Source organism: Gossypium raimondii, chromosome 7 (assembly GCF_025698545.1).
Source record: "Gossypium raimondii isolate GPD5lz chromosome 7, ASM2569854v1, whole genome shotgun sequence".
NCBI classification, from domain to species: Eukaryota; Viridiplantae; Streptophyta; class Magnoliopsida; order Malvales; family Malvaceae; genus Gossypium; species Gossypium raimondii.
Genome location: NC_068571.1, coordinates 28,226,067 through 28,250,911, shown reverse-complemented (window position 1 = coordinate 28,250,911; position 24,845 = coordinate 28,226,067). Strand labels below are relative to the sequence as shown.

Sequence of the window (24,845 nt, the reverse complement as noted above, 5' to 3'; positions counted from 1 at the left end):
TTTATCGATTCTCCTATACAAGTCAATCTTGTGAAGTTCATCGAGCTCCTGGGTGAGGGAGAAATTGTAACACCCCTAACCCGTATCGATTGCTAGAATAGGGTTATAAAGCATTATCGGAGTTTACAAATTAATTTACAAACGTTTCATTTCATCAAGCATTCATATTTATAACCAATCAAAATCAAAACATTAATGAGCTAACGTTGGCCAATTTAACTTATTCATGCCATTATAACCAGAATCAAATCATCCAAAATTACTGATAGAACCAATGGATAGTGTGATATATCTCCGACAAGCTTCCAATCCAGTCGAGCTTTCGATAATCATTTCAATGCATCTAATAATTATACATATTACCAATAAGAATTCAATTCCAATAATAAAACACATATTTATATCGTATTCATCACCAAATAACATTCACTTTAATTAAAATTATACAGAATATAGTTCATACGAACTTACTAGGCTAAATTGCAGAAATACCAAAATTCAGGGACATTTTGGTAATTTTCTATTTTCCTCGAATTTCGACCCAATTTTGATCTAAATTAATATTTCATTCAATTTATTAATTTAAATAATAAAAAAAATTCATTTCATGCAATTTGGTCACGTTCGACATTTTATAAATTTACCCTTAAAATTTTACTTTTATTCAATTTAATCCTTGATCCTAAAACATGCAAATTAGCCATTTTACAAATTAATATATTTCCTCCTCCTCCTCTCCATTCCACATCCTTAATGTATATAACGTTATCTATAATTTCACTATTTATTTATATGTCCATTCAAAGCTGTCTACTTGAGTCATAGTCACTAAATTATTTATATCTTGAGCTACGGAACTCTAAATTAAGATCCGCTAAATTTATATGAAACTAGGCTCACATATCTTCTTATCATAAAATTTTTAGAATTTATGGTTTAGCTAATAAGTGCAGTTCATTCTTTAAAGTTATCCTTGTTCTGCTGTCTGACAATTTCGACCCTTCTTCACTAAAAAAATATTATCTCCTCGTACGGGATTCAGATGATGTTACCATTTATTTTTCTCAAATTTTTGATGATTTTACAAAGTCAGAACAGGGGAACCCGAATTCATTCTGATATTGTCTGACAAAATTTATTATATCTCATGATTTACAATTCCATTACTTACACCGTTTCCTCTATGAGAAACTAGACTCAATAAGATTTAATTTCATCTTTTGTTCATCCTCTAATTTGATCTCCCCAATTTATGGTGATTTTTCAAAGTTAACCTACTGTTGCTGTCCAAAACTGTTTTAGTGCAAGATGTTGATTACTAAGTTTATAACTCCCTTATTCCCTTTCTCTATAATATTTCTCATCACTTTCACTTATTTCCCTTCACTAATATATCAAGAACATAAGACCTTATATAAGAAAACTCTACTATAACATCATTTTTATGCTTTTTCAATAATATCAAACTTAAAAATATATTGAAATCTTGATGTTCTTACCTTGTCCTATTAGTTTCAGCCTTTAACTTGATTTTGTCTCTCCTCCAACTTCTCTTTCTTGAATCTAACTTGATATTCTATCTCCCCATAGTCTCCTTGTTATCTTTCTCTCTCGATGGATATGGAAGTTCTTTTGATTTCTAGGTGAAAATGGTGAATTTTTTGTGGAAGGACCAAATTGTAAAGAAAGCAAAACTTTCTTTCTTTCTCTCTTCTTCTCACGTTGGTGCATGGGAAAAATGGTGGGATGGTGATTCTTCATCTTCCTTTTCTTATATATAGACTAAATAAAATAATAATAAAATAATAAAATATTATTTAAAAATCAAATTAAAATATTAATAAACTAATATTTATTTATTTAATCTAAAATATCTCCAACATATCATTGTCTTTTAGATTTCTCTCTCTTCTAATTGACCATTTTGCCGTTTATAATCTTTAAAAATTTTACCCTTGAGTCATCACTTAATTTGGTAAAATTACGATTTAGTCCTTCAAAATTCTTCACCTTTTCAATTTGGTCCTAATTCATCCATTTTCCTTAGTTTCTAGATTATTCCACCCTTAAAATATTTGCACCATTGGTCCTTCAACTTTTTCATATTTACACTTTACCCCTCAAATTTTGAGTATTTACTCTTAATCAACAAAACTTTTCTCACTTTTGCGATTTAAACATTTCTTGAATTAATATATCATACTATACTTCCCAATGTTGCCTTAACTCAAAATTTCTCTTTTTGTCACTTTATTTCCTTATTTTACTATATCAATGATACCTACTTTCTTACTGTAGTAATTTTTGAGGTATTACAGTAGTAATTTTCGGGATATTACAGAAATATTTTGCACAAACTCAAATGGGGCATCACTCGACAGATCCATGCATCTTAACCATTACAAAAACCATCAATGACACTTTGACATGAGAGATATTATGATTCGTTAAAAATTCGGTTGAGATGCATTCTTAAATTCTTATATCAGAGTATGACATTCATTCAAATAGCAGTACAAAATTATAAATTTTATTATGTATCTAATATTAAATTTCAAATCCTTACATAATTATTATATAATTTTAAAATTCAAAAACTAACCTCAGCTTCTGACAGTTGATCTAACAATAACCAAATATCTTCACACTCGTTCAGTATACCCACATGACTCACGTCATTGTTCCACCTATTCAAATAATATGTTATTCAAAAAATATAACAATGAAAAAATAATATGATAACTATATTATTAAATGAATCTTACCTTATTACGAGTGGGAATTGATAAGGGAAGTTTACTTAGGGAGGTAAAAATGGTAAACGGTATCATGTTCATGATTGAAGAAGGAGTATACAACCATTGATTTTAATTTTCTGTGCTTTAGTTCCCTAACATATCTTTTGGTACAATGTAGCCAAGATAGTTGATCCCCAAATGAGTCGTTTGACTTCTTTTAAATCAATTAGTTGTAGGAGTCACATTAAATGTACCAGATTTCGAGATTTATCTAGCATTAAAAGACTCCTGATCAACCTCAGTATGTATGCTTGAATGAATTGTTCTCTTTCAACCGCACTAGAAGTATTGTCGAGATGTGAGAAATTATCTTCTAATCATTTCATATCTATCCGACTCCTACTAAACTTGTTTGGCACCTTGCCCAATAGTTGATGTGTAATATCCCAAAAATTACTACAGTAAGAAAGTAGGTATCCTGGATATAGTAAAATAAGGAAATAAAGTGACAAAAAGAAAATTTTGGATTTATGTCAACATTGGGAAGTATATTATGACATATTAATGCAAGAAAGGACTAATTCGCAAAAGTGAGAAAAGTTTTGTTGCCCAGGAGTAAATATTTAAAATTTGAGGGGTTAAAGTGTAAATATGAAAAAGTTGAAGGATTAACTGTGTAAATATTTTAAGTGTGGAATGATTTAGAAACTAAGGAAAATGGATGAATTAAGACCAAATTGAATAAGTGAAGAATTATGAGGGACTAAATCGTAATTTTACCAAATTGAGTGATGGCTCAAGGATGAAATTTTAAAAGATCATGAAGGGCAAAATAGTCAATTAGAAGGAGAGAGAAATCTAGAAGGCAATGATGATGTTGGAGATATTTTAGATAAATAAATAAATATTAGTTTATAATATTTGATTTTATTTTTTTAATGATATTTTATTATTTTATTTAGCATATATATATATGTGGAAAGAAAGAAAAAAAGCCACCATCCCACCATTTTTCCAATGCACCAACGTGAGAAGAAGAGAGAAAGAAAGAAAGTTTTGCTTTCTTTACAATTTGGTCCTTTCACCAAATACTCACCATTTTCACTTAGAAATCAAAAGAATTTTCATATCCATCAAGAGAGAAAGATAACAAGGAGACTATGGGGAGCTAAAATATCAAGTTAGATTCAAGAAATAGAAGCTGGAGGAGAGAGAAAATCAAGTTAAAGTTTGAAACTAATAGAACAAGGTAAGCACATCAAGATTTCAATACATTTTTAAGTTTGATATTATTGAAAAAGCATGGAAATGATGTTATAGTAGAGTTTTCTTATATAATGTCTTATGTTCTTGATATATTAGTGAAGGAAAATAAGTGAAAGTGATGGGAAATATTATAGAGAAAGGGAATAAGGGAGTTATAAACTTAGTATTCAACATCTTGCACTAAAACAGTTTTAGACAGCAGCTGTAGGTTAACTTTGAAAATCACCATAAATTGTAAAAATCGAATTACAGGATAAAAAAATATTGAATTAAATCTTATTGAGTCTAGTTTCTCATAGAAGAAACGGTGTAAGTAATGAAATTGTAAATCATGAGATATAATAAATTTTGTGAGACAAGGTCAGAATGATTTCGGGTTCCCCTGTTCTGACTTTGTAAAATCATAAAAAATTGGAGAAAAATAATTAGTGTCTTAAATTTATATGTTTAAATACTTAATAAGTCTATTTTCAAAAGAAACAAACGGTAACATCATCCGAATCCTGTACGAGGAGATAATTAATTTTTAGTGAAGAAGAGTCGAAACTGTAAGACAGCAGAACAGGGATGAATTTAAAGAATAAACTGTACTTATTGGCTGAACAAAAAATTATTAAAATTTTATGGTAAGATTATATGTGAGTCTAGTTTCAAATAAAATTAACGGATCTCAATTCAGAGTTCTATAGCTTAAGATATAATTAATTTAGTGACCATGACTCAAGTGAACAGCTTGTTATGAGTAAACAAGTAAATAGTGGTATTATGTATATACCAAGGATGTGGAATGGAGAGGAGGAGGAGGAAAATATATGTGAATATTCAGATAATATGATATTATTTTAAAAATAGCTAATTTACATGTTTTAAGTTTAGGGACTAAATTGAACAAATGTGAAACTTTAAGGTAAATTTATAAAAATATCAAAAGTGACTAAATTACATGAAATGAATTGTTTTATTATTTAAATTAATAAATTGAATGAAATATTAATTTAGATCAAGATTGGGTGAAAATTTGAGGAAAATAGAAAATTACCAAAATGTCCCTAAATTTTGGTATTTCGCAATTTAGCTTGGTAAGTTTGTATGAACTATATTCTGTATAATTTTAATTAAATTGAATATTATTTGGTGATGAATATTATATAAATATGTGTTTTATTATTGGAATTGAATTATTATTGGTAATATGTATAATTTTTAGATGCATTGAAATAATTATCGAAAGCTCGATTGGGTTGGGGGCTTGTTGGAGATATATCACACTATCCATTGATTCTATCGGTAATTTTGGATGATTTGATTCTGGTGAAAATGGCATGTATAAGTTAAATTGGCCAACGTTAGCTCATTAATGTTTTGATTTTGATTGGTTATAAATTTGAGTGCTTGATGGAATGAAACGTCTGTCAATTAATTTGTAAACTCCGGTAATGCTCTATAACCCTATTTTGGCGATGGATATGGGTTAGGGGTGTTACATGATGGCAAATTATGCTCCAATCACCAACGCGCACTACCTCCATAACGACTGACCCATCAATTGATAAACTGAGCTGTAATGTCATATCCTCGAGTGTAATCACACTTACCACTCGGAAGATGAAATGTGTGTGTCTTGAGTCTCCATCTTTCCAACAAAACACTGATAAGTGCGGGCTCCAATATAGTCCTGTTTAACATACGAGACACATGCAAGAGTCCTGGCTCTTCCAAGTGTTGTTCAATAACATGCGGCGCTCTCACACTTAAATTGTGTATATATGTTTTGATAATCTAATCTTCGTCCTAATTATATAAACATATAAAAATTAAAAAATAATATTAACAACTTAATAATTATATTAATTAAATAAAAATATAATAATATTTTCTTACCATTTGTAATTGGATGCCAAAAATGTGTTTGTGATCCAAACGAATGAGAGGCATTGACATTTTAAAATTATGAAAATCAAATAAAATCCAAAAATTACAAAATAGAAAATTGAAAGAAGAAGAATTTGAGAGAATTTTGAGAGATTAGAATAGAAAAAAAAAAGATGATAATGATTGAGAGAGTTGAGAGAATAGATGAATAGAATTGAATGAAAAAGATTGAAAATAGGCAAGGTATATATAAGAAAAAAAATGTTATTGTTGTCCAATTAGCCACCGGTCCCAATGGTTTATATAAACTTTTTTTTCTAAAATTCTGGCTTTAGGACGAGGTAGGGCCACATGGCAAAAACACGCATTGTAAGACGCATTTTCACCCCCTCTCATCCATGTCACGTCAAAGTGCATCTTACACGGCGCATTTTTACCTTTTATCTCTAAAATCGACCTATTTTCCTAATTTGCAAATAAAACAACAGAAAAATATAAAATTTTTAAACCGACATATGTGCCTAATTTTCCCTTAACTTTTGCTCGTTATGATTCCACTTATATCTATCTAAAATTTTCACAATTTTCTATACAATTAATATTTTAACAACTCAATTGTTAAATTTATTAATATATTGGACTTAACATGCATGTAAAATTTTAAATCAATTTGATATTTTTATCGTATCGATCTAAAATATTATATATCTTTATATATATAACGATTAATTATAATGGAGTACATTTTAATATAAATTTATAAAATTTTTCTCAGGACAACATAGATCTCCTCAAATCCAACTCCGAACTGACTCATTTCAAGATTAGACTCGCCCTGATCCAGACTTTTTGCATACTATGGGCTAAGGCCGAAAATAAATAAATGCTATTAAGCCATTATTATTATTCAAATTTGATAAAAGAAAATTCTTTTTAAAAAACAATACTAGTACCAGTAGTTTAGACTTAAACCAAAATGAAAAAAAAAAAAAAAGTTTATTTCCAACATGAGTTGGCATGGTAAGTAAGTAGCAACTAGTGCAAATTTATTCGAGGAAGAGTCGCTTGGTGAATGATGAATGACCCATTACTTGTACAAGAAGTAACGCAGGCATCTGAATTCTCAAGTCATTTTGGGACAACGTTAATGGGTTTCTCATATGAGGGGAATGGCCGCAACACCAAGTGCACTCAGACCAATTCTTGGCCTAAATTACACATCACATGATAAACAGGATAATCAAGGGGTTTCACCAAAAACCCAACTCAGACCACTGCCATCCTTAATTCCCCCCACGGCAAAATGAGAGTGCTATGAGGGTATAATTACAACTTTCCTTCACACACCTCAAAGCTTGATTTCATGAAGGTCTTCCCCAGAATCAGGGTCAGTGTAAGGTATACTTAGGGTTCCTTCTAGAGGTTTTATTTCCTTCCTAGTAGTAGAAAGACTGGATGCATTACTCAGGCTTCCACTCCAAGATGCTATACGTCTAGAGTTTCCATCTGACGCTGCTACAGTGCTTTTGTGCACAATAGTATCCATGCTAGGAAACCGTTGCATACTCGATGATGATGATGATGGTGGTGGTGGCGGCGGTAGTGCTAATGTTGATGTTGATGATAGTGGAGATAAAACTTGCTGATAAGATGTTGCGGGACTTTCATTGGTCATGACTGCTTCCTGGGTGCTTTCCCCAGTATTTTGAACTATCTCTTCAGCAGGGGTAACCGTAGAAGGGATGAAAAACTTGGGACTTGAACCAGCCACAGGTTTTGCAGATCGAACAGGAGACTGGAATAAACTTACAGGGCTGCCTCCGCCCTTGTTGAATGTATCAACATACCTGAAATCATTTCAAATTGGTTTGCTATTAGATAAGGGAGAAAAAGAATTTGGTTAAAACATTGACTAGCAACTAACAATAGAATTTGTAACAAGAAAACATGGTGGCAGCTACAAGCTAAGAAGAATAAGCATTTAACAATACTGAGAGCTTATAACAACCTAATAAGTTAATTAAATTCCAATACCTTGAGCGGATACCCATTCGAGCACGAGCAGAGTACTGGTTCGAACTGGGTGGAATTGGAGGAATTCCTGAGCTCCTTTCAGAAGAGATGGAGCTTTTATTTTCACTACTTTTGTGAAAGCCTTCAATTTTGGGTGTATCTTTTACACTGAGATCATTTACTCCATTCTGGAAAGCTGCATTAGTGGGTGGAGGTGGCAAAGCTGATTCCTCAGCCGGAGGTTCAGCTCCTTCCTCAACCCATCTTTTGAGCTTTTCATCATAATAAAATTTGTTCTTCTCACCCAGTTTAGCCTGCAATGTTCAGATACGGAATGCAGTAGAAGCTCAATATTGAATTAACAAAAGATACCTGTATTAAGAATAACTTTCAGAAATTCAGTTAACTACAAATTACCTGGTGATGAGGTCGAGATCTTAGGACCAAACCAACAGTCTTTTGGAATAGCTGTGAACCAAAACGGCCAAATCGAGAAGACCCACTGGACACTGCTGCTTTTTCTTGTGTTCCAGATGAGTTAGCTTCATTGGAAGAATTAACCTTATCAAAAAACAAAGAATCACACATAAGACCACAGCCATTTGTTGCACCCTTTGTCCAAACAAGATAATAAAAGCAGTGCGGAAATGGGGGACGGACAAACTCGCCTTTACAGGGCACATTAAAGAAAATGATAACCTATCTTCTCGCTTTTATATTTGATAACATATAAATTTAAGGGGGTAAAAAGAAAATGGCATTTTCTTTAAAGGCGAGCACTTTAAAGAAAATGATAACTTATCTTCTCTCTTTTATATTTGATAACATATAAATTTAAAGGGGTAAAAGAAAATGGCATTTGCATTTGCCATGTTCATGATGCTTCTAGTAATTTCGTTACGTTATATCACAGACGCTATTTCCATAATTGTCAGCTAAAACCATCATGACAGAGAAAAAAGGAATATATCGCCTTCAAATTTTGACTCTTGAGATCTATATTGCTTCTACTCTTTCATTTTTCTTAAAATATCCATGTCTAACACAAATTTACAAATGAGCATAGGGGGTATGACCCACCAAATACACGGAAAAACTTTAAAAAAACCAAACATACCCATGTCTAACAGCTACACATATCCAACACTTACACCCAAGTTTGAGTAACATAAGCTTGAGATGTATCCCACCAAAATTTTCAAAATTTAACTACCACAACACACTGGTAAAATACAACAGACTTACATAATATGAACAGAGAAACCAACATCATTAAATTGAACTTCTTGCAACCAAATTCAAAGCCCAGCTGCCAAAAAGATATTTAGCTTCTCCTAATACCTTATCCCACAAAATCTTTCAAACACAACTATAGTAACAGTCAAACTACACTAATCTTACGTCATATGAGCAAAACATAAAACCAACAAAATCATGATCAACTTCAAGTACATCAGAAGAAATTTTTTGTCATAAAACTTATCCCAACAAATCTTTCAGAGCTAACTATTGCAACACTCTTAGAAATTTTCCTACGCTAAAGTTTTAGGGGTGTTTCCACTGCTGTGAATCAGTTCCCAAAACCCAGGCACACATCTCAGTTCCAAGGATTCACATGGACTGAGGACAAATGGATCATGAGTAATTACATATAAAAACAGTTGCAAAAGGATTCCTCTGCATGTTTGGGTGTGTAAAGAATTTTTATCTACAGCTATTGAAGCAGTTACCTTTCTGTCACTTTGACCAAAGACAGGCTCAGAGATGCTTCTACTAGGCATTGCTGATAGGTCAGTCTGACCAGTCCATTGACTAATGGGTTCCATTGATGCAGAAGGCATCAGTGATGGCATGGCCATTGATTCCATTGATGGAGAAGATATTAGTGATCGCGTGACCATTGTAGGTTGACTGTTGGATGTGTCTGAGCCATGCAGCTGATGAGCAAATTCATTTTGATGAACACTGCTATGCAATGTTGAAGAAAGAGGTGGAGGTTGGCCTCCAACAACACGATGAGCAGTATTATCAAAGAATGTGAGCAATTTACCGACCAATTTAGTTGGAGCCAAATTTGTGTAGTAACCACCCTGTCCATTAAATTGCCTTCTTAATTCCATAAAGAAAGAAACATTTACCAGATCTAAGGACTAAGAGATACCTGCTGGTGGATCCTTAATCGTTCTTCAAGAGATGACACTACTTGTTTCCAAGTTTCCACTTCAGTTGTTCGACCAGTTCTCAAAGACTTCAAAATGGCTTGACAGTATCTGAACCGACATTTCATGTAAAACCAAAAGAGACTCAACCTAATTTAGTTACATCACCAAATAATATAAGCACCTCAGACTTACTTCAAAGAATCAGCCATTTTTCCAACTTCAGCCAGCATGTAAGCATAAATAAGCTTATATGGCTGAAAAGGTAGGAGGAGAAACTGAGAATTTCCAAGTGTCTTTGAGTACTCGAATAGTTCTGTCCTCTGCCCAGATATCAAAAAGGCTAGTTAAACAGTTCTACTGTGGAAGATAGGGATAAAATGAAAGGTGAAACATTAGATGTGACACCGATAGCTGGTCAAAATCCAAATTAAGAACTACTCTACAAGAACCCAAGAGAAGTGATCAAAGTACAAAACATTTTTGCATGTCAGACAATACGAGAGTGGCTGACATGAAAAGGCTATAAGTAAAAAGCATGCGCTGAAGTAAAGGTCTACGGATGCATCATTATTTAAATGCGTCTACCAATATCAAAAGAAAGAGTAATGCTCAGATACCTGAATTGCCTCAGGGCTAACATATGTTCGTGGACAATTCCAATGATCGGCACCAATAAGACAAAGTCTAGCACCATCTGAATAAGGCTCAAAGTTGGCTTCAGCAACTAAATAGCATATGTGTGCAGCAGCAGCCTGTGCAATTGGTTTCGGTTGCAAAGAGAAATCATTTGGTGCACAAAGAGAAAGGAGCAAAAAAAAGAGAGGAAGAGAAGCGGGCAAGATATGGGAGAGGTAGAATGACTTAAACCAGTAAGAACTGTATTACCTCACCCCTCTCCTTCCACAAGCAATCTCCAAGATGAATAATAACAAGCTCATCATCTTTTGTTCTGTTAGCTGTTAAGATGGCTAAGTTCTCTTCCCATCCATCCAACATGCTAGCTGCAATCTGCAGCATACAATACATACTTGTACAAGCTGAAAAAAAATGGTTCAAAGACTCCAAGAAAGCTACAGACAAAAATAGAAAAAGGAGAATGATATTTTCACAGCAAGCACTCAAATTATGTTCACCTGTCCAGGCTGGTGAGGAGTATTTACATAACCAGGGAGATTGCTACTGGGGGAAACTGTGGAAAACACATCTGCTGGTTGGCCAGCAACTACTAGGCATAATGTCCGCAATGGTGACCCAGCTTTTAATTGCTTTAGTGCCATTAGCTTCACAGTATCACCATAAAACTGGCATTCATAATTTCAATTATCAGCAAGCAGAACCCGAGTCTCAAATCCTTGAAGGTTTATTCAATGCCAATAAAAAATAGATCAACCATTGTAGATCCTGAACATATACATACAATAGAACAATAAATATAAGTAAAATGTGATCACAATAACCTGATCACCAAGCTGAGATGCAATAACAAGAGCTGGCCCCCACAATTGACCTTCCTGAGCAAATTCTAAAGCTTCCTTCTTTCTACCAGAGACAAGAAGCCTCTGTACCTCTAGAGCAGTAGCCTTAACCAATAGTAGAAGCCAAACACAGAAAATCTCAATTTCTTTATGGGAAATGTATGGAAAATAATATAAAATTTGAATTACAAGCAACCGGAAAGGGTAAGCTATCCATACCTGCATCTGTGCTTCCGAAGGCAAGTTCTGGAAGCAGTGAACGACAGCACTATACAAGCCTGATTGCACTCCCTTCCCTTTCACAGACCCTAAACGCTTAGCAATAGCTAACTCTGGGCAATCACTCTCCTGAAAGTTAAACAAAAAAGGATAGAAAGGAATAAATAAATAAAGATGGTCCAAGCTAGTAGTGTCTCCATGAGACAGTTGCATGGTAACAAGAAAAAAAAGGAATTAAACATTTAGGAGTAATTCACCTTCGAAGTTTGGTCAGTGCCAAAAGGAGACCGAAGTTTTCCATAGTACTGACATGAAATTTTCAGTAAAGACAAGAGCAACCTCAAAACATCTCCTCTATAGCCCAAGCTTGAAGATTCACAGTTTGCAATCCTTTCATCAATCCACTTATACAACTCTCTATTTCCAACATTCCCTCCAACCAAAGGACCAGGTAAAGGGTGTTGGCACAATGTCTGAAAGTAATCTTGGGCACCAAACCCAAAGCTAGAAGCATTACTGTTGTCCATGACAACTTCCACCAAATTGAGTACACTGACCACACCTCCTACAGAGCCCTTCACCCAATAAAATAAAAAAAGCAGTGATTTGATGTCTACATTACCAGGCACAGAGTTGTAACAAAAAGGAAACTAGAACTACCTCAAATGAAGCAAGAAAATAATTTGTGCTACCTGGTTCCCATACGGTGCAGTTGTGTGAGACAAACTGTTGTTTCTCATGACAAGAAGTTTTCCACCAAATCCAAAAGTCACTAGAGCATGTGGAGGGCGCCCAGCAGAAGACCTTCCCTCATTGGGTGAAGAAGAAAATGGGGTGCCTATTTGAAGTGGCTGTTGAGGATGATCTCCTGATTTCTGAGCATCAATGAAAGCAGGTATGAACTGCATCTGTTGGTCTGGCTGAACAGTTGTCTGATTGCTAAACTGCGTATAACTTTGAGCAGGAATAAAGCTTTGAAACCTAGAAATCTCACTACCATGTAGAAAAGTCTGACTTTGCTGTTTATAAGGAGCAACCAATCTAGAAGCGTCAAATTCATTTTTTTGCTCTGCATGATTATCTACATGATCTGCAGGACTGTAAATGTTTCCTAATTGTTTGGTTTCAGAAGAGAAATCTCTTCCGTTCTTGGAAACAGAGTAATCTTGGAAACTATTAGAATTTTGCTGATGGTAGTTGCTTGCAGATGCACACTGATTCATATAAAGGTCTTGACTACCTAAAGCTTGAAACTCATAGCTTTCAATATTTTTATTTTGATATTGCTGATCATTATCCATGGTTGCTGACTGATCTACAGCTGAAGTATAAGGCTCCAACATCTTCCATTCTAGGGCAATTGTATCATAGTACCAACCAGGGTACTGGGGATCAAATACCATGTGTGCAGGGTACTCTGCATTGCCTTGTGAAATCTGATTCCAGTTTGAGGTATTTGAATTCCCAAAGTCCTCTGCTAAAGTTCCCACAGAAGACTGAGTTGTTTTCTGCAAAGAAGGCACGTCCATCTTTCTATCTGAAAAATGATCGCCATTATCTGAATGTGTCACACCAAAGCTCTCCTGTGAATTCATAAATGTATTCACGTATCCCTCCACCTGATACCATTGCGCAGTATTTGGATCATATTTCCATCCTGGATAAAGATTTTCCCAGGACTGATAATTGCTAAATTCCTGCCCATCTACATTTTGTTCTAACCCCATGCCATAGTATTGAACATCATTATTTTCTGGATGACTAGACGAAGCCAAATCAGAAAATGAATTCCCTGGTACACTAACTGTACTACCATTAAATTCCTTCAGCAGATCATCTTTATTCCCCACTTCAGCAAAAGGGTCCTCAGAATTATCCCCCAAATCATTAAATATTTCCGAAAATGTCCTAGATCCACCAGCATTGATAACATTTGAATCAGAGTTAAGCGAGCTCCATTGAACCTCTTTCACACCAATACCTGAAGCTACATCACTCTTACTGGTACCACCATCCAACACACCCTCCTCTCCTGTCTCCATCACACTGCACTCTTTCACATTACTAGGTAGCTGTGAACTGCTCTCCTTAGCAGCCACATTATCCTCATTAGCAGCCAATAATTCCGAAATAGCAGCATCTTCTACACCCTTTTCAGCTTCGGTACCAATATCAATATCTTTTCCACCAGATTCAACCCCGGTAGGACTTGTTTCACTAATAGTCAAATTAGAAAAACCTTTTACTTCCTCAAAATCAGCAGCTTCTACTACATGCTTACCGGTGGATCCAGTAAAATCAAAGTCATCGTCATCATTGACCAATTTGTCAAAGAAATCCTCATCCAACTGATCCTCCACTTCAAATTGAGGAGAAGCCATCTAGAATTAGGGAAAATAAAAACCCTAAGCTCTTCCTATCAGTACTCCACTTTAACAATTCCACTTCTCTCCTATAAACTAAAACACTCTTTTCATCGTATGAACACAAAGTACTGCTTACAAAGAACTAAAACAACCCAAATCCATTTATTCCCTGAAAAATAAAAAGAAAAGAAAAAGGACAAAGGATTTGATTCCGCTTTTAACTAAACCAAATAAAGATTTTTCATTTTTTAAAAGGAAAAATGTTGAATTGCGAGTTGAATGAAAGTCACCACACAAGATCAATGAGGGGATATAATAGAAGGGAAATGGAAAAGAGATGGAGAGAGTTACCTGGGAATATAGAATTGAGTGAAAGAAAGATTTGAGACAGAAAGAGGAATTTGGCGCAGTAGCAGACAGATTTGCCGCAACCCGTAACAACTAAAAAGTAAAAAGAATTGCTTTCTGGATTTCTTCCCTTAGGTGATCTTTAATAGGACTTTTTGGCTGCACGTGTTCTGCATTGACCAAAATTTTTCTTTTGTAAACAAATATTAAACATATGTTCTATTGCTTCCGGCATTTAAAATTTAATCTCATCAAATGGATTCTATATGGCATTTTTCAAAAAAAAAGTTTGATCACCTGACCAATATTATACACGTGAAAAGTTAAATAAGTAAATAAAAATATTAAATTTGAAACTATAAAGCTTACAACTCTAAATTTAGGATCATAAGGTTATTCGATGTTAATATTTTAATTTTAAAATGCCATATAATTTAATTTAATATAAGTCCTTTGAGGATGTTATCAATTGGAGTTCAATTCGCTAAATCAAAAGAGTACATTAGATTTTAGAAATAAAGGTATAGGAATTAAATTTTAAATGTGTAAAAAATATAAGGATTAAAAGTAAAATTACACCTAAAAATACAAAAATTGGGTTAGGTGAGAACATTGTTGTTAGTTCGATAGTTTAACTTGAAATTACCAATAGGGGGTGAATTGGCTTCGATTTATAGTGGCCCGACCCCAATTGCCTACTCCACTACCCTAACTTTCCACAACTAAAATTTTTCCAAATTCACTAATTTGGTAACCTTTGAGGACAATGTTTAACCTTACAAACTTTTAAGGTTTTTATTCAAACTTTAAGACACAAACCTCTCAAAGAGTAAACACAAGTAGCAAACTAAGAAAAAATCCTTACAAGATTGAATTGTTTGCCAATTAAATACTAATAAACAAGAATTCACATAAGTCGAAAGAATAACAATAAAAGCTCACAAATGTTTACAAGTATGAAGATTGAGCACAAAGGTTGATTGTTTGATCTTTTTGGCTTGAATTATCTCTCTTGTTGTTGTAGGATTTTTGAAAGCTAATATTTATACCCTTAATTGATTTTCAACCGTTGTGGTTGTTGAATATATGAATAGAACGGTTGGGGATGTGAAAACCAATGCATTTAATTCACTTGCAACAACGAATATTGATACTGGCTAAATAGGTATCGATAATTTTTACATTAAATACAGAATTCAGTGACTGTTGGAGCTGAAGATATCGATACCAGAGAAATTTTATCGATACCATATGAAAAGTTTCGATATTGGATCGATACTTAGTTGAATTTGTGAAAAACAAAATGTCAATTTAATAATGTTTTTAAAATAGTCATCGATATTTTGAAAACTATCAATACTTGACCAAAAAGTGTCAATATATTTTGGCTTGGAGCTTTACTGATTTGTTTTTAAAAATAGTTTGACTAGTTAAAATTTTATTATTTGATTCAAAAAATTTCTAAGAGTTCAAAGTAAAGATTGAAAATTTTATCTCTTAGACTTCATTTGAGAAATTATTTGTCAATTTTGTTCAACTTTAACTTTTATTCAAAAACATTTTAGTTTGTTATATCAAAACGTATCATCAAAGCTTAATTTAACAATTGTTAATGGTTATATTCTTATTCTTTTATTTCTAGATTTTAATATATTGGTGAATAATTCTTTAATATATATTTTAAAACTTTTTATATATTTCTATTAAGTTATTTAAGTGCCTTTAGTTATTTTTATTTACTTATCAACCTGATAATTATTTAAAGATATATTATTAATTATTTACTAATATATTTTTATTTACTAATGCAAATGGACAACATAATAACGGATTACAACAAAGGCCAAGAGTAATGTATCCTATATTTAGCAGCTGTTGTTGACGACAACTGATTAACTTGCCTTTGCCACAGGTCATATGCCAGTTTGGTGTTGAAGGTTCATGTTCTGCAGTAGATTTGAAGGTCTTGGGCTATAGGCTTGAGCTTCCCGTGTATAGGCATCTTCTGCAGAAGGATATTACTCCATTTGCGAGATTTATCTCTCAATTCTCAGGATGTCACATTGTGATCTCGTATCCTTAAAGAGTAGCAGCCGGAGGAACAATAGTCTACTGTGGAGTATGGAACTGCATTCCAAAGTATGCCATAGTAAAATTTGATTCCCAATTGTGTCATTACCCACTGCAGCTACACCATAGAACCCAGTTGACCTATCGACATGCATGCCGATGAAGAATTTCCATCTGTTATATGAATTTCCAGGAAGGGGGAAAGCAACACTTCTCAGCTGTGGATCGTGAGTAGGATGAGGAAGTTGAAATTTGTGTTGGTTAAAAGCATCCAGAATGGTTGCTGAAAGTTTATTGATGCGGATGACTGTTCTGCAAGGATCTGGATGCGCATTGTTGAAGACCTTTTCATTTCGGACTTTCCATATAGTCCAAAAGCCAACAAGAATGCATGTGAAGAATTCTTGCCCTTGGTCACTTGTAGGGTCAATTGTATCAAGCCAGAATTGAACTTTTTGATGGAGCGTTGTGTGGTGGAAATCAACCATTCGGAGAGACAATCGGCATCCGAACAAAACTGCTCTGGCGAAATTGCATTCCACAATTTCATTATGCTGCTAACAAACTGGACATGCAGGAGATGCAGTTATTCATCTTTTCTGAAGTTCCACAACTGTGGGCAAATAATTATGGCAAAGTTTCCAGAAGCAGACCAATATCTTAAGAGGTCTTCTAGGAGAGTTAGACCATAATAGATTATATATACTACGCGTGGTGAAATCTCCATTAAAAGTTAATTTCCATACGAACCTGTCAGGCTTGTCGAATAAAGAAAAACTCTTTTCTTGCAGTTCTTGGTACCACCATTCACCGAGCTGTGTCCTGATTAGATGAATATCCCAAGATTTGGAAAAGGGGTTTATGAATCTATTAAGGGGCATTCGTCTAGCTAAGAGTGAAGCGCTTTAGGTGGTTGTACGACACAGGTGTGGAAAGGAAATAGACCATCCTAAAATAAAAAAAGGTTTATCGGTGCCAAAATATTAATTAATAAAATATTTAAATCATTATTAAAGTAATTGTATAATATTATAAATTTGTATATATTGTTATTATTACTTTGTTAGAGTGTGCTTCGCTACCACCACTTCGTGGACTACAACTTTATCTGTGGGCAACACTGCACTAGCTATGGACCTTTTAAACATATGCATACATGACAAGTGGAGCATGTAACACCCTACTTCAGTCATAGTTGGTGGATCCAGATACAGGATGCCACATTCGTTGCCGAAACAATTCAGACAATAATTAAGCATAACATCAATGGGGCCCACATACAAAAGCTTGGAGTCAAGATTGGTCAAAAACATTATGATTCCTGGGTCAAAATGCATGGCAATGTCTTGAGACAGTGAGGTCATGTCTCGAGACATGCCTTCCCTGTATCCAAATTTTTACTTCGAAGTTGGATGTCTTGAGACATAAGGACCATGTCTCAAGACTTGAACTTGAATTTTCATTATTTTTGCTTTGATGGTTTTTTTTTATCTCGAGACCTGACCGGCTATGTCTCAAGACTTGCATGGTAAGTCGCAAGACTTCTGCCCAAAAATGCATGAATTTGCTCATATGGTCTCGAGATATGCTCTTGGCGTATCGTGACTATAGTGCAGAAATGTAGAAAAATGACATTTCAAGGCATGCAAATGATCCCATATAGGCTCTTAAACACGTCCAACATCCAACCAATTCATTACACAAATAATTGACTTTTGGAAACAAATCTAAAACTCAAGATTCTATAGCATACAACTCATGCATCAAAATATAACTAGGCAAGTACTTTATAATTGTAAAAACATGTCTACAGCATAATAATCCTTTATGAAAGTTCCTCATAAAAGTGTTCAAGAGACCCATAAGGTAACCAACATATATCAAGTGACCAAAACATTCAAAATACTGTCATCCAAAACATTTAGACAAGAGAATCACCTAGGGACTTAGGTGCATGCCATATTCGATTTGAACATAAAAGAAACATTACAAATAAAGTGACCAATTGAGACATTAAACCTTTGATGCTGAGCAGATATGCCAAAAGAATTCAGAAATACTTCAATAACTTTCACATGGAACAAACAATTTGCACGCTGAGTAATGAAACTCAATGGTGCTAGTATAACCAAGTTGTAATATAAAAACATTAAGCAATCAAGCATGCCAAAATGTAACATAATCGTATAAAGCATTCCATAATTTCAACCGTATAACAATATGCAACATCATATGAACAAGATTCACCTTTGTTGGGATCGACCCAATTAAGCAACAAGTAAAAAAATAGCGAAATAAATTGAGAAATTGAACACACAAATTTGACGTGGAAAAACCCTTCCAAAGAGGATAAAAAACCACGGGCAAAGATAATTTTACTATAATGGCAAAAGAACGAAGAGTACAAAAGATGGAGATAAAAACTAAACCCCAAAAACCCAAAAACAAAGAACCCTCAAAACGTAAACAAAAAATTCTCTTAAATGTGTTATGAGTTCTAATCTCTAATGAGTGTGTTTTCTAAGGTTGTAAAAGAGCCTATTTATAAGCAAAATTTATAGGTCAAATAATAATAAAATAATCTAGACTAATCAGAGTTTGATTGAAACAAATAAACAGAGTTTAATTGAAAGATTATTTCTCAAATTTGACTGAAATAGGAGTCATACTAAACAAATCTTCACCTTGACTTATATTTCCATAATGTCATCTTTGCCAAAGCCCGTCACCGGCCTATCTTGAACTATGCAAGGAATTAATTGAGTCGATATGCTTAGAAACTGAAAGATTTCTAGCCTTCAACTTGTACACTACCAAATTAAAACTAACCCGAGTCTGATTTTCATGAACACAGTGCCCTAACTTTTCAAACCCTGCGTCCATCAACGAAATGGTCATACCTTTTTCCCTCCTATGACCAAGTTGCCTCCGCTTCAAACGAGTTGACTTCGACTCCGTAACAGATGAGGGACATCCGATTTCACTGGTCACTGTAGAACCTTCCAGAATATAAAGACTGCAAGTTCTTTTACCTTTTAACAAAACGAGAGCTCCACAATATACTTTAATGTCACTCAACTCAATGTGGATTTTGCATTCTTTCAAGTCTAAAATACTCAAGGAGATGAGATTCTTTCGTAAATCAGGTACATACCTGACATCTGAGAGTGTCCTAATCGTCCCATTGTGTATCCTAATTTTAACAGTACCAATACCAATTACCTTACTAGATGAATCGTTTCTTATGTGCACAACTCCACCTTCAACAAAACTGTATGTGGAGAACCATTCTCTATTGGGACACATGTGGAAAGAACATCTCGAATCTAGAATCCACTCGAATGTAAGATTGGAGTTATCTCTCGTTGACACTAACAAGAAATCATCACCATTTTCATTAGCCAAATTAACACCAGCTACATCTTCCTCGTTACTATCAGCAACTTTTTTATTTCGCAGTTTATAACAATCTGCTTTGACGTGACCTAACTTTTTACAATAACGACACATTTCGTCTCGTTTCTTTGATGCTACCAAAACAGAAGCTTGCCTATTTTCCTTGCTATCCAAACCAAAATCATTGTCGAGTTTGTCTCTACTCAACAAATGACCCTTCACATCTTCGAATGAGAGTTTGTCTCTGCCATAAATCAGGGTCTCCCTATAAGACTTGTATGAAAGGGGTAAATAGCACAATAATAGCATAGCTTGATCTTCATCGTCAAAACGAACCCCAACGTTATTTAAATCATTTAAAAGAGTAATGAATTGACTGATGTGATCTCTAAGAAGCTCACCTTCGTTCATGCGAAACATAAATAGACGTTGTTTCAACACTAAACGGTTAGCCAGAGACTTAGTCGCATAAAGAGTCTCTAACCTTTTCCACAAGGTAGATGAGGTCTTCTCCATCAGTACCTCCTGCAATACCGTATTCACTAGGCACAACTAGATTGCAGACAATGCCTTTTCATCAAGCTCTTCCCATTCTGTTTGATTTAGATTCTCAGGCTTTTTCCTGGTAACAACCTTTTTCAAGCCGATTTAAACTAGAATTGCCATCATCCGAACTTGCCACAGATTAAAATGTCTCACCATCGAACTTCTCAATTTCAAACCTTGTTGCTGCTATCTCTGAATGGGCTAATCTATGAAAATTGAACTAGCTCTGATACCACTTATTGGGATCGACCCGATTAAGCAACAAGTAAAAAAATAGCGGAATAAATTGAGAAATTGAACACACAAATTTGACGTGGAAAAACCCCTCCAAAGAGGATAAAAACCATGGACAAAGATAATTTTACTATAATGGCAAAAGAACGAAGAGTACAAAAGATGGAGATAAAAACTAAACCCCAAAAACCCAAAAACAAAGAACCTTCAAAACGTAAACACAAAATTCTCTTAAATGTGTTATGAGTTCTAATCTCTAATGGGTGTGTTTTCTAAGGTTGTAAAAGAGCCTATTTATAGGCTAAATTTATAGGTCAAATAATAATAAAATAATCTAGACTAATCAAAGGTTGATTGAAACAAATAAACAGAGCTTAACTGAAAGATTATTTCTCAAATTTGACTGAAATAGGAGTCATACTCAACAACCTTAATAGATCAAAGGATCATTTTTACTAGCATTCATTAGTCTCAATCATCATGCTTACCTTATATGCTATCATGATTCACAATTTATCACATATTTCAATTATTTAAAGTAATAAGACATTATTATCAGATAGAATTACAACCTCTATTTACCAAATATGGATTCAAGATCAGATACAATGACGACTCCCCTAACACTCTACAATGATGCGTACAAGCACCAAACGGGCATAAATGCTCTGAAACATGTTAGCACATTTCCCCTAACACTCCATAAAGGTGCACATAAGTGCCAATATGTATATATGCACACAAGCAACCAATAAAATGCACACCAGTGCCAAATGCTCCTATTAACACAAAAAAATTCTATAGCATGCCAACTATATTAACACATGTTAAAAGACATATTTCATTATCATTAATCAACACTAATCATCATTCAACAATCCTATTTAAAGCATCAATCCTAATCAACCTACCTCATGCATCCAAATATCATCTCACCATATACCCACCAAACATGAAAGCTATAACACCCCTTATCCGGTTCGATTGCCGAACTTAAGTAATAGAATGCTACAGACAAATATAGAACATTTATATACAATTCATAGTTCAAAGTCTCAATTCAATAATAATTAATCACATATGATCAAGTATAATATACAATACAACCAAATTCGAGTTTAAACCAAGTTTACGAAAGCTTTAAATTAACCCGACATAAATTAGGGATAAATTTGAAACAATTACAAAAAAGATGGGAAAATTTTGTAAATAGGGGTCACATGGTTGTGTCCCTGATCGTGTGAAAGGTTGAAGCCGTGTAAGGATGGGACACACAACCGTGTAGGCAGACCGTGCAACAAACTAAAGTCGTGTGGAGCTAGAGTCACACGGTCGTGCGAACAAACCGTGTAACTCACTAAGGCTGTGTTGGTCAAAAGTGTAATTATTCAAAAATTTTGTCATATGACCGTGTTGCTGGGCTGTGTAATAGGCTGTGGTCGTGTGCAACCATATAGGCCCAAATTCAATAGGTCACACAGGTGTGTGCCAGCCTATGTAACAACCTAATGCCATGTCTTGAAACCGTGTGTGGCACCAAAAGTGACCTATAAGTCCCAAAACTCATCTAAACCAAGTTCCATACACAAGCATGTTTTAGAGCATAACAAAACCTACTTATAACGTGCATATAACTCATTAATATATCAACCAAAATGCTACATTCAAACCATTCCAATATGCCTCAAATGGCACATCAACACAATCAACATGGCATTTAACATTTAACCATTTATAACACCTTATAATGATTCAATATCAACCATACAAACATATACTAAACCTTACGAAATTCCTTCAAAATTAACATATGCATACCATTTATTTCACCAAGCCTATTTAAAGACATATTGCCTAATCACCATATAAGCAATTAAGTATACATACCTAAACAATTCAACAAGATCATCAACTACAAAGATCATTACTGACACTTATATATATACACATATACATATAACATTCAAAATGTCAATTTCATCCAAAGCATAACATATATAAACGTATAACCCTCCTAGGTACATGTCATTAACAACTAGAAATATCACCAACACTTTAAGTCTGGGATTGTCGTTGGATGCTGATGTTGACGGTTAAACCAAAAAGAACCTAACTTGCGCATGAAAAACAAAACCATACGTTGAGTATAACCCAGTGGTATTTCTATAATTTTAAAAGTAAATTATATTATAAATCATAATAGAACATAGATTAAGTTGATAAGATCCATATGTCAATTAATAATAACCAATATTATCTACTACTTGTTCAAACACAATTCAATACATGATAATTTTATCTTATAAATGTTACTTCAATAATTTATTATCATATTTCTTGTTTAAATTTCAAACTTTCCATTTCAATCAACATAGTAAATTTTCATACTGAATCTATTCACGATTTCATTCGTTTCACTTCCATATTTTAATTTGCTATTAACTTGACTTGGACTCGGACGGATACACGAATCCAACCATTACACCAATTTGACATCTAGTGTAACAACCCGTTTTTTAGTGGTGTCGAAAATAGTGGTTTCGAGGCCACCAAATCCGACGAGTAAGGTCGTAAATATCATTATTTAATATTTACAAGTCAAATATAATTTTAAAAAAGTTTTTGATTTGATAATTTATGTTATTTAAGCGATTAATTAAGTTTAAGTGGTAAAACCCTAAGGTCAAGTAATTTTAAAAAATGAGTTATCGAGACCTCGTTTCTATAAACTGAGCCGTAAATATTTTTGTAAATATATACGGAATGTCATTAAGGTGGTAGTAAAGTTTCTTTGAAAAATTTTAACGTTTCGATAGTTAATTAAACGAAAAGGACTAAATCGTAAAAGTTGATAAAGTCAATCGCTATTAGTTTAAAGATGTTAATTGATTAAAGAATTATAATTGGATGACATTTTTGAGTAAATTAGCCATCCTAAAGTTAGTGGGATGGTTGATGCTTTAATTTCTTTTAATTAATAAAACATAAAATAAAATAAAAGGTTAATATAATAATGAAAACATAATAAAAATAAAACATAAGTGAATATTCTTCATCTTTCTTCTATTTTGGAACTGAGTGGCATGGAGTTAAGGACGAAGCTTTCGACCATGGTGATTTTCTCTTGTATGGTAAGTGATTCTTACTTGATTTTTAGTAATTTTGATGTTTTTGAGATCGTTGCAACTAGGTTTAGCTAGCCCATACCTTTGATTTTTAAAATGATAAAGATTTTGAATGTTTCCATTGATGAATCTAGTGATTTTTTATGTTAAATGATTAATTTTAAATATTAGTTTTATTTAAAAGTATTTTGTTAAGTGGTTTTTGATGAATTTATCGATTAGGGACTAAACTGCTAAAATAATAAAAGTACAAGGATTTTATGTGAAATTGTTGCAAAAATAGGCTGAAAGGGAGGCTATGAATATTCGAATAGTGTAAAATTTCAATAAAAATGGTTGATTTGCATATTTTACGCTCGAGGACTAAATTGAATAAAAGTAAAATTTTAAGGGTAATTTTGTAAAATGTCAAAAATGATTAAATTGCATAAAATTCATTATTTTACAATCTAAATTAATAGATTGAATAAAATTATTAATTTAGATCAAGATTGAGTGGAAAGTCGAGGAGAATAAAAAATTAACAAAATACCCCTATCTTTGTCATTTCTGTAATTTAGCTAGGTAAATTCGTAACTTGGTTAGTACAATTAATTACCGTTTCAATAAATTATTATCTATTTGTGTATATATGTGAATCAAATTTGTCAGCTTGAAGGAAACGAATAAAACCAAGGTTGAAAGATACTATGGCAACACAACATAAAAATGTACAAGACCATGGTTGGACCATGGCAATGTTTACGTAAGACCATAGCGAAGCTATGGAAGTTTTTTTAGGTGTAAGACCATGGTTGGACCATGGCAGTGTATATATATGTAAGACCATAGCTGGGCTATGGCATTCTAATGATAAGACTATAACTGAGTTATGGCACTATGAACATAAGACCATGGCAAGGCCGTGACAGTGCACATGTAAGACCATAGTTGGACTATGGCACAATATGAGACGTGTACCAGGGTTTCAATCATCTTTACAGTGTTCATCGAATATGAAAAGGGATTGTTTCAA

General features: G+C 33.6%; 1 protein-coding gene across 1 annotated transcript; it reads right to left on the bottom strand.

The window, feature by feature from the left end:
- Window positions 1-6,897: 6,897 nt before the first annotated feature.
- On the bottom strand, window positions 6,898-14,629 carry LOC105797688 (protein transport protein SEC16B homolog). Its single transcript, XM_052633072.1, has 14 exons — window positions 14,463-14,629; window positions 12,438-14,280; window positions 12,003-12,320; window positions 11,746-11,874; window positions 11,509-11,631; window positions 11,185-11,352; window positions 10,937-11,059; window positions 10,669-10,803; window positions 10,244-10,371; window positions 10,051-10,159; window positions 9,620-9,979; window positions 8,307-8,450; window positions 7,911-8,203; window positions 6,898-7,723 (listed from the first exon to the last, which is right to left on the bottom strand). Exons 2-14 carry the CDS (start codon window positions 14,124-14,126, stop codon window positions 7,225-7,227), a joined length of 4,218 nt encoding a protein of 1,405 aa, XP_052489032.1. The 5' UTR covers window positions 14,127-14,280; window positions 14,463-14,629; the 3' UTR covers window positions 6,898-7,224.
- Between the last annotated feature and the right edge of the window lie 10,216 nt (window positions 14,630-24,845).

What these genes read in the sequence shown, in the direction of transcription:
- LOC105797688 (XM_052633072.1), bottom strand. Translation starts at nt 14,126, where the DNA reads ATGGCTTCTCCTCAATTTGAAGTGGAGGATCAGTTGGATGAGGATTTC. An exon ending in CTGCACCGTATGGGAACCAG is followed by an intron (nt 12,321 to 12,437) that starts GTAGCACAAATT and finishes TATTGGGTGAAG; the next exon opens with GGCTCTGTAGGAGGTGTGGT. An exon ending in TGTGGAAGGAGAGGGGTGAG is followed by an intron (nt 10,804 to 10,936) that starts GTAATACAGTTC and finishes CCAATTGCACAG; the next exon opens with GCTGCTGCTGCACACATATG.